The sequence below is a fragment of the Schistocerca piceifrons genome, chromosome 4, assembly GCF_021461385.2.
Source record: "Schistocerca piceifrons isolate TAMUIC-IGC-003096 chromosome 4, iqSchPice1.1, whole genome shotgun sequence".
NCBI lineage: Eukaryota > Metazoa > Arthropoda > Insecta > Orthoptera > Acrididae > Schistocerca > Schistocerca piceifrons.
In genome coordinates, this window is record NC_060141.1 from 250,561,921 (window position 1) to 250,580,254 (window position 18,334).

The 18,334-nt window shown below is 38.3% G+C and overlaps 1 protein-coding gene across 6 annotated transcripts in view; it reads right to left on the reverse strand.

Annotated features, from left to right (window-relative positions):
* Nucleotides 1–18,334, reverse strand: part of LOC124796352 (serine/threonine-protein kinase Nek2-like) — a 70,247-nt gene that overhangs the window by 40,087 nt on the left and 11,826 nt on the right. For 3 of the 6 annotated variants that reach the window (XM_047260502.1, XM_047260501.1, XM_047260505.1), the window contains exons 2-3: nt 3,762–3,919; nt 3,326–3,569 (exon numbers count right to left, since the gene is read on the reverse strand). In XM_047260502.1, the coding sequence (XP_047116458.1) occupies nt 3,326–3,569; nt 3,762–3,919 (402 nt within the window). Of the gene's footprint in view, nt 1–3,325; nt 3,570–3,761; nt 3,955–12,935; nt 13,077–18,334 lie in introns of those variants that run through there. The other 3 variants (XM_047260503.1, XM_047260504.1, XM_047260506.1) reach the window with 3 other exon arrangements.

The window sequence follows — 18,334 nt, forward strand, 5'->3', positions numbered from 1 at the left end:
GGTCAGAATTATGTCCCTGGACTGTCTTGCTTGAATTACTATGTACAAGAGCGTTCTTTTGGTTAGATATGACATTATCCATTGGTTGCCTGCACCATAAATCCCACAAAATGTTAATTTATCGAGAATACTGTGATTCACACAGTCAAATGCCTTAGAGGGGTCACAGAAAATACTAACTGGCACTATTTTATTATTTAATGCTCATAAAACCTGGTGAGTAAACGTGTAAATGGCAGTCTCAGTAGAGCAACCCCTCTGAAACCCAAAATGTGATTTGCTAAGGATACTATTGTTGCTAAGGTGAGATACTACTTTAGAAGACATCATCATCTCAAAAATTTTGGAGAATGACAGCAGTGAAATAGGTCAGAAGTTACTGACATCTCCCTTATCACTTTTTTTAAAGAGGAATTTAAAAATGGCATATTTCAGTTTCTCTGGAAAAATGCCTTGAGTTAGTGATGCATTACATGTTTCAGAAAGAACTAGGCTTATTACATGGGAAGAAAATTTTAACGCTCTATTGAAAATATCATCAAAACCAGATGAGCTTTTATTATTGAGAGAATGTGTAATTGGTAATACATTCACATGATTGGATTTTATGAAAGTTACATTTTCAACATGTTGCTGTTATTTTGCTCTTTAACTGTTTGTCCCTATGCTTTCTACTTTACTTGAGAATTGAGTATTAAATACATTTGCTACCTGTGATTCATCATTTATACCCCTTCCATTCAGTTCAATAGTGACGTCTTGTTCTGTGGCTGGTTGTCCTGGCACTTCACTCCATTTCATATAGCCTTAAGTTTGTTGTCAGAAGTACTGATTTCTGACCTTATACCCTCTCTAACTAATTTTTAATTGTTTTTGTAGTGTGCAACTACTGCAGGATCCCTACTTCTCCTTGCCAAAAGATACATTTTCCTTTTCCTTTCACGAGATACTTTAATCTCTCTATTGATCCATTATTTTTTTACATGGCTGTTTAGTGCCCTTTCTGATTAGCTTATGTGGAAAGCTGTTTTCAATTATATGGATTTATCATGGAATAGATTTAATTTTATGTTTGCATTTGCTTATTACATATTACATCCCATGTCATCTCCTGTAAACTATAAACACATTTGCCCTGGAGTCGTTACTTATCCTAGCTGATTTCCACTGAGAAGTATCCATACTGTAACGCATATGTTGTTTATCCTAGCTAACTGTGCATCATGGTCAGAGAGAGCATTTTAATTGCTTGCTCTGCAACAATATTATGGAAAGGACAGTTGCTACTCACCATGTAGCAGAGATGCTGAGTCGCAGATAGGCATAACGAAAAGACTTTCGGAAAATGAGCTTTACTTTCGAAGAATGCCTTGTTTGCCAAAAGCTCACTTACCAACAGTCTTTTTGTTGTGTCTATCTGCGACTCAGCTTCTCCTCTATATGGTGATTAGCAAATATCCTTTTCATAATATTTTTATATGCCATTCCGGATTTTCCATTGTTTAACTGCTTTGTGTGTGTGATAGACACCACAATTAGGAATACAGATTCCTCATAAATAATTCAAAATTTCCCAGTGGGGATCTATATACAGCTGCAATTAAAAGTGAACTTTTGTCAGCTTTAATTCACAAGCACACACTTGTGTGAGCTGATCACTACAAAATATACTTATCTCAATGTTTTTGAACATGTGTTCTGTCTTAATGTACGTAGCAACTCCTCCTTTTCCTATGTTATTTCTGCATGGGGTAGGCTGAAATGGTGTAATCTTTTACATGTAACATACTTACACAGGCACATTATTATTTTTTTCAGACCTTTAAATTTTCCTGACAAGAAGCCCTTCTACCTTACTACTCATTCCTGTAATATTTTGATGAAATAGCTAACCTTAATTTTCTATGTGTTATGAACCATTTTGTGGGGCTCTTCTGTTATTTTCACTTCTTTGAAAACAGGGTTCCTAAATCCTGATTCTAACCTAAAAATATGCCTCTCAGACACCAGTAAGCTCAAGGACCTTGATATGTGTGATGGTAGCTCCCCCCCCCCCCCCCCCCCCATATATTATCTGCAAGAAGCTCAGCCAACCTATCTGTCCCTCTTTTATTCAGTTGTAGGCAATATCTAGTATATTCTCATCTCCCAATTGTAGCAAGTGGCACAGCAGTCATACGAGATTTCATTTCACTCAGCAACAGTCTGCTCAACTCAGTGTTCACACGGTTCACAGCCGTGTTTACCCAAGGATGGTCACAGCACTGCAGGACCTCCACAAAACTCACATTTGCTTGTATAGCTGGTAGTCCCATTTCTACTGTCCTTTGCCACACTATTCCCTGCTCCACCAGCTGTAATAACCTGATCCTCTTTGCCAAAATCTTGGCGCAAATTCTCTACATCCTCTGTCACCTGGCTAAGGCTAGCACTTGGCTTCACAGTAGTTGTGACCTGATATACTCTCACTAATTTGTTGGTTGCATGGTTTGTGGGATGGAAGGGACCAGACTACAAGGGCCATCGGTCCCCACTAATTTGTCCCATATCATCTGGCCTATACCCCTCCCATGAGTGCTACCTTGCAGCAAGGCTCTTCTCTTCCTACTCTCTTTTGGTAGTGACCTACAATGAGTTTGTTTGCTAGAAGTCTTCTGTACACTACTGTGACCTACTGCTGGGTTACACTCTTCCCCTCCTACATCAGTTAACAAGTCAAATTTATTTGTTATCGTTTGCTCAAATATAGGTGATGTTAAAGAGCTGTTCTCCTTTTGCCCACTGTTTGTTACCTTTACTCAATCTCACAGATCTATTACTCCCTTTAACCTATCTAGTTCAAATTTCACATTATCTAATTCAGCCTGAAGGGTACAAATCTTTGTCTCCTGCTCTGTGATTCTGCTGTCTTTTTTGCAAAGCCTACAGTTCCATAGGTGAGCCTCGTTGAGTTCCCCATTCAGTTCCCCACTATAGTCAAACCAGTTGTTATATTATGACTAATTTTATTATTATTAATTTAAGATGCTATCACTTTTGACTAAGTAAACTACTGAATGCCTATGTCTCATAATTATTTAGCAAAACACTCATCTTACAAGTTTTATTAATATTTTAATATATTTCTACTTTATTTCTAATTTACTTAATCTACTTTATTCCTAATTGTATGTATTCTTGAAGTGTAAAATTGACATAATTTGTCTTTCCATGACTGGTGAATGACTAAGATTTGGTAATAAAGGCAGTAAAACATCTACTTCATGAAAAATTCTGTGTTTATAAAACTCAGTTTATGAAGTTTAAGCAAATACAGTATACTCACAGGACTCATGTAGTAAGGTGTGCCAACAAACGTCTGACTACAGCTACTGTCACTATTTAGAATACGTGCCAACCCAAAATCACCAAGTTTTGCATTGTTATCTGAATCTAAGAAGACATTTGCTGGTTTCACATCTCTATGCAACAATGTTCCAGATGGAAGCTGGGAGTGGCACGCTTGAAGTGCGCGTGCTATCTGATAGAGAACACGCCATATAAATCCTTCGTCTAGTGATAAATTCCTCCTGAAATCAAATATAAAATAATTAGCTTCTATAAATCTAGTGCTGCAACATAACTTGGGAATCAAGGCGACTTAAATTAAGGGACATAAAAAGAATATTGCATATTAATCTGTCAAACAGTGTTGCAAAAGAAACAAAATTTAAATGGTAATCTCTCCACAGTTTCATATTAAAGCAAATTGGATAACTCACTTTATACATTTTGTTATAAGTACAGAGAGGTCACCTCCTGGGCACCATTCCATTATTATATATAAAGTAGCTGAAGTTTTATCAATTATGCGATCATGGTACTCGACAATGTTTGGATGATGTAGGCCGCTCATTAAATTCACCTCGGAGACAAGGCGCTGAGAACACACACGGATTTATCTATGTATGTCTTCTGTAACAAATGAGTCTTTAAACAAGAGGATGTAGACATTTATTTGTGGCCACAGGCTGCAAAGTTTAACAAATCATTTCAGTGTCATAGGAAAAACAAGTCACAAAAACAGAGCAAACAGTAAAAGTGTTTATACAAGTCCTTGTAACTGTTACTTGCAGAAAAATGCCAAATGAAAGAGATATTTTTGTTGTCTACAACATTTTCAGCATTTCTTGAACACTATGGAGTTTTTGGATACTTTAACTCAGTTGCACTAGTATAGATTTAAAAGCAGATGCGGTTCACAATAAAGCTACTTATGTGTGGCTTCTTTCTGCTGAAGCCATTACAAAGTCTGTCAAACATAAACCATTCCAGAAAAGTTTAAGTGCTGCTTGAAATCATAATTTTTTTATACACAGCAAAAGTTACAGTTACCAGTACTTTAAACTTTGTGGTAAGTTACTCGGAAAAAAAGCTCTACAATAGCTCACGCAACGAAAGCACAGAATGGTAACCACTATGTGGGAAGCACAAATAGGCTCAACACACTTACAGTTTATTTACGAGAACAATTCATTTACACTACAAAGGTAATAAATAAAAAGAGAATTGAGATTTTAAAGAATAATTTGTCAAATAGAGTGGAACATTGTGCACAACACTCCTGGTGTGAATAAAAAATAAAATCTGTTCTGTATCATAGTCATAGGCTACTTTGAGAACTGTTTTCCTAAGAAATTAACCAATGTACCAGTAAGTAAGATAACATGCATGTAGACCCTATGTTATAATGGAATCAAAATACTGTGCATAACTAAGAGAGCATAACTTAATCATAGCTAACACTTGGTTCAAGAATCATGACGGAAGGTTGTATACATGGAAGGAAGAACCCTGGAGGTACTAAAAGGTATCAGATAGTTTATATAATGGTAAGACAGAGATTTAGGAACCAGGTTTTAAATTGCAAGACATTTCCAGGGGCAGATGTGGACTCTGACCACAATCTATTGGTTATGAACTGTAGATTAAAAATGAAGAAACTGCAAAAAGGAGATGGGACCTGGATAAACTGAAAGAACCAGAGGTTGCACAGAGTTTCAGGGAGAGCATAAGGGAACAATTGACAGGAATGGGGGAAAGAAATACAGTAGAAGAAGAATGGGTAGCTTTGAGGGATGAAATAGTGAAGGCAGTAGAGGATCAAATATGTTAAAACACGAGGGCTAGTAGAAACTCTTGGGAAACAGAAGAAATATTGAATTTAATTGATGAAAGGAGAAAATATAAAAATGCAGTAAATGAAGCAGGCAAAAAGGAATACAAATGTCTCAAAAATGAGATCGACAGGAAGTGCAAAATGGCTAAGCAGGGATGGCTAGAGGACAAATGTAAGAATGTAGAGGCTTATCTCACTAGGTGTAAGATAGATACTGCCTACAGGAAAATTAAAGAGACCTTTGGAGAAAGGAGAACCACTTGCATGAATATTAAGAGCTATGATGGAAACCCAGTTCTAAGCAAAGAAGGGAAAGCAGAAAGGTGGAAGGAGTATATAGAGGATCTATATAAGTGTGATGTACTTGAGGACAATATTATGGAAATGGAAGAGGATGTAGATGAAGATGAAATGGGAGATATGATACTGCGTGAAGAGTTTGACAGAGCACTGAAAGACCTGAGTCGAAACAAGGCCCCCGGAGTAGACAACATTCCATTAGAACTACTGACAGCTTTGGGAGAGCCAGTCCTGACAAAACTCTACCATCTGGTGAGCAAGATGTATGAGACAGGCGAAATACCCTCAGCCTTCAATAAGAATATAATAATTCCAATCCCAAAGAAAGCAGGTGTTGACAGATGTGAAAATTACCGAACTATCAGTTTAATAAGCCACGGCTGCAAAATACTAACGCGAATTCTTTACATACGAATGGAAAACCTGATAGAAGCCGACCTCGGGGAAGATCAGTTTGGATTCCATAGAAATGCTGGAACACGTGAGGCAATACTGACCCTACGACTTATCTTAGAAAATAGATTAAGGAAGGGCAAACCTACATTTCTAGCATTTGTAGACTTAGGGAAAGCTTTTGACAATGTTGATTGGAATACTCTCTTTCAAATTCTGAAGGTGGCAGGGGTAAAATACAGGGAGCGAAAGGCTATTTACAATTTGTACAGAAAGCAGATGGCAGTTATAAGAATCGACGGACACGAAAGGGAATCAGTGGTTGGGAAGGGAGTGAGAGAGGGTTGTAGCCTCTCCCCGATGTTATTCAATCTCTATATTGAGCAAGCAGTGAAGGAAACAAATGAAAAATTCGGAGTAGATACTAAAATCCATGGAGAAGAAATCAAAACTTTGAGGTTCGCCGATGACATTTAATTCTGTCAGAGACAGCAAAGGACTTGGAAGAGCAGTTGAACGGAATGGACAGTGTCTTGAAAGGAGGATATAAGATGAACATCAACAAAAGCAAAACTAGGATAATGGAATGTAGTCAAATTAAGTCGGGTGATACTGAGGGAATTAGATTAGGAAATGAGACACTTAAAGTAGTAAAGGAATTTTGCTATTTGGGGAGCAAAATAACTAATGATGGTAAAAATAGAGAGGATATAAAATGTAGAGTGGCAATGGCAAGGAAAGCGTTTCTGAAGAAGAAAAATTTGTTAACATCGAGTATAGATTTAAATGTCAGGAAGTCGTTTCTGAAAGTATTTGTATGGAGTGTAGCCACGTTTGGAAGTGAAACGTGGACGATAAATAGTTTAGACAAGAAGAGAATAGAAGCTTTCGAAATGTGGTGCTACAGAAGAATGCTGAAGATTAGATGGATAGATCACATAACTAATGAGGAGGTATTGAATAGAATTGGGGAGAAGAGGAGTTTGTGGCACAACTTGACTAGAAGAAGGTATCAGTTGGTAGGACATGTTCTGAGACATCGAGGGATCACCAATTTAGTATTGGAGGGCAGCGTGGAGGGTATAAATCGTAGAGGGAGACCAAGAGATGAATACACTAAGCAGATTCAGAAGGATGTAGGCTGCAGTAGGTACTGGGAGATGAAGAAGCTTGCACAGGATAGAGTAGCATGGAGAGCTGCATCAAACCAGTCTCAGGACTGAAGACCACAACAACAACAACAACAACAACAACTAAGAGAAGACTACCTGGCATCAAGGACAGGGTTAAATCACATTACAAACTATACTGTAAATTCTAAGCAAAGTCATCAGAACATCAAACATGGTCCAGCTATGTTTGCAGCACACAATTACTGCTGCAGGCAATTTAAAAATGAAGAAACTACAAGGGGTAGCTTTAGGAGATGAAATAGTAAGAGCAGCAGCAGAGGATCAAATAGGTAAAAATACAAGACTTAGCAAAAATCCTTGGATATCACAGAAGATATTAAATTTAATGGACCAGAGTAGAAAATATAAAAATGTGACAAATGAAGTATGTGAAAGGGAATACAAACATCTCAAAAATGAGACAGACAGGAAGTGCAAAATGGCTATGAAGGAATGGCTAGAGGGCAAATATAAGGATATAGTAGTATATACACTAGAGGAAAGATAGATACTGCCTACAGGAAAATTAAAAAGAGAACTTTGGAGAAATGAGAACAGCTGTATGAATATCAAGAGCTCTGATGGAAAACCAGTCCTAAGCAAAGAAGGGAAAGCTGAAGGTGGAAAGAGCTTATAGAAGGCTTGTATTAGGGAGATGAATTTGAATGAAATGTTATAGAAATGGCAGATGACATAGATGAAGATGAGATGGGAGATATGATAACAGAAGAAGAATTTGACAGAGCATTGAAAGACCTAAATCAAAACGGGGCCTCGGGATTAGACAGCATTCCATCAGAACTACTGATGGCTTTGGGAGAGCCAACCATGACAAAACTCTCCTGATTGGTCTGCAAATTGCACAAGACAAGCGAAATACCCTCAGACTTCAAGAAGAATGTATAATTTGAATTCCAAAGAAAGCAGGTGCTGACAGGTGTCAAAATTACCAAACTACCAGTTTAATTAGTCACGGTTGCAAAATGTTAACATGACTTCTTTACAGAAGAATGGTAAAACTAGTAGAAGCTGACCTCATGGAAGATCAGTTTGGATACCAGAGAAATGAAGGAACACCAACCTCATGTCTTATATTAGAAGATAGGTTTAAATGGCAAACCAATGTTTACAGCATTTGCAGACTTAGAGAAAGTAGACTTACAGAAAGTTTCTGACAACGTTGACTACAATACTCTCATTGAAATTTTGATGGTAACAGGGGTAAAATACAAGGGCAAAAGGCTATTTACAATTTCTACAGAAACCAGACAGTATTTTTAAGAGTCGATGGGCATGAAAGGGAAGCAATGGTTAAGAATGGAGTGAGACAGGATTGTAGCCTATGCCCGAAATTAAATCTGTACACTGAGTAAGCAGTAAAGAAAACAAAAGAAAAATTTGATTGGGAGTGCAAATTAAAGTTCAGGAAGAAGAAATAAAAATTCTGAGGTTTGCTAATAACATTGTAATTCTGTTAGGACAGCAAAGTATTTGGAAGAGCAGTTGAACGAAATGGACACTGCCTTAAAAGAAGGTTATAAGATGAACATCTACAAAAGCAAAACATGGATAATGGAATGTAGCCGAATTAAACCAGGTGATGCTGAGGGAATTAGATTAGGAAACGAGAAACAAAAAAGTAGCAGATGAGTTTTGCTATTTGGGCAGCAAAATGGCTGATGAAGGCCAAAGTAGAAAGGATATAAAATGGAGACTGGCAATGGAAAAAAAAGCATTTCTGAAGAAGAGAAATTTGTTAACATCAGATACAGATTTAAGTGTTAGGAAGTCGTTTCTGAAGGTATTTTCTGGAGTGTGGCCATGTATGGAAGTGAAACATGGACGATAAACAGTTTAGACAAGAAGAGAATAGAATGTTATGAAATGTGGTGCAACAGAAGAACGCTGAAGATTAGATGGGTAGATCACATAACTAATGAGGAGTATTGAATACAATTGGGGAGGAAAGAAATTTGTAGCACAGCCTAACTAGAAGAGGGGATCAGTTGGTAGGACTCATTCTGAGACATCAAGCAATCACCAATTTAGTGCTGGAGGGAAGTATGGGGATAAAAATCATAGAGGGTGACCGCAAGATGAATACATTTAGCAGATTCAGAAGGATGTAGGTTGGAGTAGTTGTCTGGAGATGAAGAGGCTTACACAGGATAGAGCAGCATGGAGAGCTGTATCAAATGAGACTGAAGACCATGACCACAACAACAACAGTTCTTTCTACACATTTCCATTCACGGATGAGTATGGAAAGCATTTTCTGGAGAAGTTCAAGTAGCAGAGGTAGTATTTCTAGAATACGTAAGTGTGTTATTAGACTTGTATGATAATTCTGTAGAGCCCTCAAAAAACTGGGTATCTTGACAACTGCTTCACAATATACATATTGATTAATGTCCACTGTTGTTGGTGTTGTTGTTATTGTTGTTGTGTTCTTCAGTCCTGAGACTGGTTTGATGCAGCTCTCCATGCTACTCTATCCTGTGCAAGCTTCTTCATCTCCCAGTACCTACTGCAACCTGCATCCTTCTGAATCTGCTTAGTGTATTCATCTCTTGGTCCCCCTCTATGATTTATACCCTCCAATACTAAATTGGTGATCCCTTGATGCCTCAGAACACGTCGTACCAACCGATCCCTTCTTCTGGTCAAGTTGTGCCACAAACTTCTCTTCTCCCCAATCCTATTCAATACTTCCTCATTAGTTATGTGATCTACCCATCTAATCTTCAGCATTCTTCTGTAGCACCATATTTTGAAAGCTTCTATTCTCTTCTTGTCTAAACTATTTATCGTCCATGTTTCACTTCCATACATGGCTACACTCCATACAAATACTTTCAGAAACGACTTCCTGACACTTAAATCTATACTCAATGTTAACAAATTTCTCTTCTGCAGAAATGCTTTCCTTGACATTGCCAGTCTACATTTTATATCCTCTCTACTTCGACCATTATCAGTTATTTTGCTCCCCAAACAGCAAAACTCCTCTACTACTTTAAGTGTCTCATTTCCTAATCTAATTCCCTCAGCATCACCCGACTGTCCATTCCGTTCAACTGCTCTTCCAAGTCCTTTCCTGTCTCTGACAGAATTACAATGTCATCGGCTAACCTCAAAGTTTTTATTTCTTCTCCATGGATTTGTCCACAGTTAGTAGTACCAAAATATCTCTTTTCACAAAAAATAGTGAAAAGCACAAATATAACACTACGACCAAAAACAATCTCTGTAAAGTCTTCACGTGACTAACTTTAATACAGAAAGGAGCCATGTAAATGGGCATGCATGCATTCAGCTACCTACCAGAGCAAATGTTACGCGAATAAATTATGTACTTTAGTGGAATTTATGACTGTAGTAAAGAACTTTCTGTAGGGAAACTCCTTTTACTTCACTGAACAGTATCTTCAAGGAAAATTAAAAGTAGTATTTATGTCAATTTACAGTTAAAATCAGTAATCTAATACAGTAATTTCACTGTATTGTACTTAAATTAAATGTAGATTTTTGAGTTCTTTCCACATCCCTGAGGCTACTTTCCATGGCATCCAGTGAATATGACTAATGTAACTCACAAATTCAGTATGTACAATCAAGCACTGCTTGTATCAGTAGCAGGATATGGTCCCCACACCTGAACCACAGACAAAACATAGTTGCTATAGCTAAATGTGTCAACAATTATCCGTTCTTTTGCTATCAGAGCATGTGAGACTCCACAGGTTTTGTTGAGGAATAGCAGGACTGCACTCGATACGAAAGAAGAATGGGACAACGGTACGTGAAATACTTAGTGTAGCTACATACATAAGTTCCAAAACCAATGTCTCAAATTTATATCAGAACCAAGAAGAACAAGAGGTGAATCATCCTCAGAAACATGCACTTATGAGTTCCTTCCAAAAACTGGTGAGAGAAATTTCACATGCTGTTGTAAGGCCTTCTCCATTATTTAATTTGAATGTCATATAAACGATTTACCTCCACTGCATCCAACAGAGAAAGACACATTCTGTGTAATTTTTTTTTTTTTTTCTAGGAAGGCTGGTACAACACTTGTGTTGTCAGTGTATTTTCCCTTTCTAAATACTCACAAGGAACTCTTAAAATAGTGTGTTTTCGTACCTTAAGAACATCTGAAATGGGGGCTGTACAGGTTTTTATTTTAAATGAAATTATGGTAAAACTTCCTGAAGGATTAAAACTGTGTGCCGGACCGAGACTCGATCTCGGGACCTTTGCCTTTCATGGTCAAGTGCTCTACAAACTGAGCTACCCAAACACAACCCATCCTCACAGCTCCAATTTTGCCAGTACCTCACCTCCTACCTTCCAAACATCACAGAAGTTCTCCCGTGAACCTTGCAGAACTACACTTCTGGAAGAAAGGATATTGTGGAGTTATGGCTTAGCCACAGCCTGGAGGATGTTTCCAGAATGAAATTTTCACTCTGCAGCGGAGTGTGTGCTGATATGAAACTTCCTGACAGATTAAAACTGTGTATTCTGGTATTTTTTTGGCTCCAGAACAGCAGTGCCATGAAAAGAGAAATTCAAAGACAGCTTATTTGTATTTATGAGAAAATTATGAACCAATAATGCTCTTAAAACTATTAACATTTTTTGTGGGTTGAGTAACACAGCGCACTGAAGTTAATGACACTTAATGGAAATATGGAAGACTGTTGACTGATATTTATTCAGTAGTGTACACTGATACCACCTAATATGGTGTTTAACCAACTTTTGCCCAGTGTAGTGCATCAAGTCGACGTGACTTGAACGCAAAAGGTTCTGGAAGTGCCTTGCAGGAATACAGAGCCCTGCTGCCAATATATCTGCCCATATTTGCAAAAGTGTTGCAGGTGTAGGATTCTGTGTAGGAACTGACTTCCTGATTATGTCCCGTAAATGTTTGATGGGATTCGTGTTGGCTGATCTGCATGGCAAAATCATTCACTCAAATTGTCCTGAATGTTCTTCAAACCAGTTGCTAACAATTGTGGCTCAGTGACATGGTGCACCGTGATCTATAAAAATGCCATCATTATTTGGGAACATGAAGTCCATGAATGATTGCAAATGATCTCCAAGTAGCTGAAAATAACCATTTCGAGTCAACGATCAGTTTAGTTGTACCATAGGACTCAGTTCATTCCATGTCAACACTGCTCACACCACTATGGAGCCAACACCACATGTCTCAGTGCCTTGCTGACAACTTGGGCCCATGGCTTCGTGGGGTCTGCACCACACTCTAATACTACCATGAGCACTTATCACTTTAAGTCGGAACTCATTTGACCAAGCCACAATTCTCCAGTCATCTAGGGTCCAACCGATATGGTCAACGGCTCAGGAGCAGCACTGCAGGTGATGAAATGTTGTTAGCAAAAGCATTCCCATACATCTCTCTCCAACTAGCAATCCGTATTCAGAGTCTGCTAATTCTCACTGTGCGCACATATTCATCTCAGAAATCTTCTCACATGAATCACCCGGGTACAAATGGCCGGTCCGCCACTGCACTGCCCTTTTATACCTTGTGTATACAATACTACTGCCTTCTGTATGTGTGAATATTGCTATCCCACGTGACTTGTCACCTTAGTGTACTGGCGTTCTGAAGATTTGAATGAAGTAATAGTGGAATAACTGTCTATGTACATGAGGTTTGTAGTGATGTCTGCCAAAATCCTTTACAGTATGTTGCTCCTGAAATTTATATACCGTCCAATAAATGGTATAGCATGATTAATTTCTCATTTCTAATAATCAGATTAGGCCCTAAACATAAAAATCACTTGATAGACATTCCATTATCTGCAGGCACTTGCTAGATAATAGAAGGTTTCTATTCTGTATGAGTTAAATAAAATGGTATCACATACTAAGAGAGATTGGATGTGCTCAAGATGAGATGTTCCTGTGAAACATGTTGTCCTCATACGTCCCATGCTCAGACATCTTACCTAACGAGATTTTTGTTGTTGACACCTCAAGCTCCTATCTTATGGTTTTGCTTTGTATAAACATATAAATGCTTTGTCATTTTTAATGTTTACTTTGAACGTATTAAACAGAAAGAAAAGGTTGCAGATGTGAGTCATGCTGCCATGGGATGGGAGGTCCACAACTGTTCAGTTCTGAGGAAATTTGACAGTTTCTTTATTTAGTCCCTCTCATTTGCATAAATACACAGTTTTGCTGTAGTGGTTATCGGTTTCGGGCTGACACGCCCATTCTCAAACCAAACATCTAAAAATTACTAAGTACATGTTGTACAATAATGTTTACATACAATATGCATGTCCATATTAAAAATTCTTATATGGTCACAAATATACTTCTTTGTTAACCATAACTAGCCACACAATATGGTGCCAAAAGGTGTGCATAAGTTATCTGCTAAAAGTCAGACTGTGGGCACACATCTTCCCACTGATATTAGCATGTGTCTACTGTTGCTTCTGATTGACACAACCAAACTGACAAATATTACTTTCAGTAGCCAACAGGACATCTTAGTAGTTGTCGCCCTCAAACATATGCACATGGACCGACACCCATTGTCATTTATTGGTAACATTTTTTCAAAAATAAAAACATATCAATTTTACATTACAGAAAATGTTAACAATTTTGTTTCACAAAATAATGTAGCATCCAAATGTAACATACAAAGCCAGGGGGTTATGACATAGTGCACATTCCTGTGTACAACCCTGTATTTTTTATTGCAGGGTACAGTATCAAGAGTTACTACCTTCCATACAGCGAGTAAATGCCAAAATCTAAAATATGATTTTCTTTAAATTCTATGTTATCCCCACACTGTCTGAAGAAATAAAATATGGTGAAAGACATAAAACTGTCCCCCCATGAACCATGGACCTTGCCGTTGGTGGGGAGGCTTGCGTGCCTCACCGATACAGATAGCCGTACCGTAGGTGCAACCACAACGGAGGGGTATCTGTTGAGAGGCCAGACAAACGTGTGGTTCCTGAAGAGGGGCAGCAGCCTTTTCAGTAGTTGCAAGGGCAACAGTCTGGATGATTGACTGATCTGGCCTTGTAACAATAACCAAAACGGCCTTGCTGTGCTGGTACTGCGAACGGCTGAAAGCAAGGGGAAACTACAGCCGTAATTTTTCCCGAGGGCATGCAGCTTTACTGTATGATTACATGATGATGGCGTCCTCTTGGGTAAAATATTCCGGAGGTAAAATAGTCCCCCATTCGGATCTCCGGGCGGGGACTACTCAAGAGGATGTCGTTATCAGGAGAAAGAAAACTGGCGTTCTACGGATCGGAGCGTGGAATGTCAGATCCCTTAATCGGGCAGGTAGGTTAGAAAATTTAAAAAGGGAAATGGATAGGTTGAAGTTAGATATAGTGGGAATTAGTGAAGTTCGGTGGCAGGAGGAACAAGACTTCTGGTCAGGTGACTACAGGGTTATAAACACAAAATCAAATAGGGGTAATTCAGGAGTAGGTTTAATAATGAATAGGAAAATAGGAATGCGGGTAAGCTACTACAAACAGCATAGTGAACGCATTATTGTGGCCAAGATAGATACGAAGCCCACGCCTACTACAGTAGTACAAGTTTATATGCCAACTAGCTCTGCAGATGACGAAGAAATTGAAGAAATGTATGATGAAATAAAAGAAATTATTCAGATTGTGAAGGGAGACGAAAATTTAATAGTCATGGGTGACTGGAATTCGAGTGTAGGAAAAGGGAGAGAAGGAAACATAGTAGGTGAATATGGATTGGGGGACAGAAATGAAAGAGGAAGCCGCCTGGTCGAATTTTGCACAGAGCACAACATAATCATAACTAACACTTGGTTTAAGAATCATGAAAGAAGGTTGTATACATGGAAGAACCCTGGAGATACTAAAAGGTATCAGATAGATTATATAATGGTAAGACAGAGATTTAGGAACCAGGTTTTAAATTGTAAGACATTTCCAGGGGCAGATGTGGACTCTGACCACAATCTATTGGTTATGACCTGTAGATTAAAACTGAAGAAACTGCAAAAAGGTGGGAATTTAAGGAGATGGGACCTGGATAAACTAAAAGAACCACAGGTGTACAGAGATTCAGGGAGAGCATAAGGGAGCAATTGACAGGAATGGGGGAAATAAATACAGTAGAAGAAGAATGGGTAGCTTTGAGGGATGAAGTAGTGAAGGCAGCAGAGGATCAAGTAGGTAAAAAGACGAGGGCTAGTAGAAATCCTTGGGTAACAGATGAAATATTGAATTTAATTGATGAAAGGAGAAAATATAAAAATGCAGTAAGTGAAACAGGAAAAAAGGAATACAAACGTCTCAAAAATGAGATCGACAGGAAGTGCAAAATGGCTAAGCAGGGATGGCTAGAGGACAAACGTAAGGATGTAGAGGCCTATCTCACTAGGGGTAAGATAGATACCGCCTACAGGAAAATTAAAGAGACCTTTGGAGATAAGAGAACGACTTGTATGAATATCAAGAGCTCAGATGGAAACCCAGTTCTAAGCAAAGAAGGGAAAGCAGAAAGGTGGAAGGAGTATATAGAGGGTCTATACAAGGGCGATGTACTTGAGGACAATATTATGGAAATGGAAGAGGATGTAGATGAAGAAGAAATGGGAGATATGATACTGCGTGAAGAGTTTGACAGAGCACTGAAAGACCTGAGTCGAAACAAGGCCCCCGGAGTAGACAATATTCCATTGGAACTACTGACGGCTGTGGGAGAGCCAGTCCTGACAAAACTCTAGCATCTGGTGAGCAAGATGTATGAAACAGGCGAAATACCCTCAGACTTCAAGAAGAATATAATAATTCCAATCCCAAAGAAAGCAGGTGTTGACAGATGTGAAAATTACCGAACTATCAGCTTAATAAGTCACAGCTGCAAAATACTAACACGAATTCTTTACAGACGAATGGAAAAACTAGTAGAAGCCAACCTTGGGGAAGATCAGTTTGGATTCCGTAGAAACACTGGAACACGTGAGGCAATGCTGACCTTACGACTTATCTTAGAAGAAAGATTAAGGAAAGGCAAACCTACGTTTCTAGCATTTGTAGACTTAGAGAAAGCTTTTGACAATGTTGACTGGAATACTCTCTTTCAAATTCTAAAGGTGGCAGGGGTAAAATACAGGGAGCGAAAGGCTATTTACAATTTGTACAGAAACCAGATGGCAGTTATAAGAGTCGAGGGACACGAAAGGGAAGCAGTGGTTGGGAAGGGAGTAAGACAGGGTTGTAGCCTCTCCCGATGTTGTTCAATCTGTATATTGAGCAAGCAGTAAAGGAAACAAAAGAAAAATTCGGAGTAGGTATTAAAATTCATGGAGAAGAAATAAAAACTTTGAGGTTCGCCGATGACATTGTAATTCTGTCAGAGACAGCAAAGGACTTGGAAGAGCAGTTGAATGGAATGGACAGTGTCTTGAAAGGAGGATATAAGATGAACATCAACAAAAGCAAAACAAGGATAATGGAATGTAGTCGAATTAAGTCGGGTGATGCTGAGGGAATTAGATTAGGAAATGAGGCACTTAAAGTAGTAAAGGAGTTTTGCTATTTGGGGAGCAAAATAACTGATGATGGTCGAAGTAGAGAGGATATAAAATGTAGGCTGGCAATGGCAAGGAAAGCGTTTCTGAAGAAGAGAAATTTGTTAACATCCAGTATAGATTTAAGTGTCAGGAAGTCATTTCTGAAAGTATTCGTATGGAGTGTAGCCATGTATGGAAGTGAAACATGGACGATAAATAGTTTGGACAAGAAGAGAATAGAAGCTTTCGAAATGTGGTGCTACAGAAGAATGCTGAAGATTAGATGGGTAGATCACATAACTAATGAGGAAGTATTGAATAGGATTGGAGAGAAGAGAAATTTGTGGCACAACTTGACCAGAAGAAGGGATCGGTTGGTAGGACATGTTCTGAGGCATCAAGGGATCACCAATTTAGTATTGGAGGGCAGCGTGGAGGGTAAAAATCGTAGAGGGAGACCAAGAGATCAATACACTAAGCAGATTCAGAAGGATGTAGGTTGCAGTAGGTACTGGGAGATGAAAAAGCTTGCACAGGATAGAGTAGCATGGAGAGCTGCATCAAACCAGTCTCAGGACTGAAGACCACAACAACAACAACAACAACATAAAACTGTTACAACTTTTTCGAACTACATTATTTATGTAACCTTTGGTAACAAACCTAAGGCTACACAATAAACAAACATTACACAGCACCATATTGAGCATCATCTGACACAGTTGTCATCCATGGCACGAAGGCCATGTTCAAAGCCAAAACCGTATCTGTGCATTGATCATACAAGGGTAAAATCATAAGTAAAAGGTCCCCGTCAAGGGGACTCCACTCGACCATCTCCAAATCTAATGTAATTTGGTGTGAAGGCTCTATATGGTCTTTGATGGTTATATACCAAATTTCTGTCCAATATCTACAATGGTTGAATTTTTAGGGGCTTTTAAAGACAGGACACACATCTTCGCATCACATACGAAGGTGCAAATGTGCTAAGTTTGCTAGGCTATTTCAGAAGTTCTAGAAAACATTTGGTCATTTACTTTAATATACATAGACACCTGTCTATTCTGGATCACACTATGGAAAAAAATTAGGAGCCTACACACATCTAAATATAGATAGAAGCCTCTAAAGTGGCTAAAAAGTTTGTTGCACTATTCTGAGAGCCAAGGTTTGGCTGACCACTGCTACTTTTCACATTAACCAATCACACCAAAACTTCAGAGAGTTATTCCTACCTGTGATGTCTATATATAAAACAAATTTAATTAACATTGGGTGCCTAGATGAAAAGATATGCATCTACAAAGTTGACCAAAATTTTCTATGTGCAAATTTTAATTTTTTTGGGGTGGGGGTGGGGGAGGGATCTGGAGAATATCTCAACTGTCTTTTGTGCAATACTTTTTTTCTTGCCATGACTGGAAAGAGCATAATTTATGCTTTCAAAACTATATTGTGTAATTTCTGGATCTTGCATTCTGATGAGTAAGAATACGTTTCAAAAGTTGTTATTTAAGCACTTCCAGAAGATTGGAAAGAGAAATATTTTGCTCATCAAGTCCCAAGATTAATTTTTTTTCATTCCAGTATATAAATCAGTTTCAAACATTAATTTAAAACATACCATAAAAATAAGTATAATACACAACACAGAAAATTTGCAAAACAAAAATATTGGAGAGTCAGTTCCACTTTTGGTTAAACAGTTCTTCAATTTTGTCA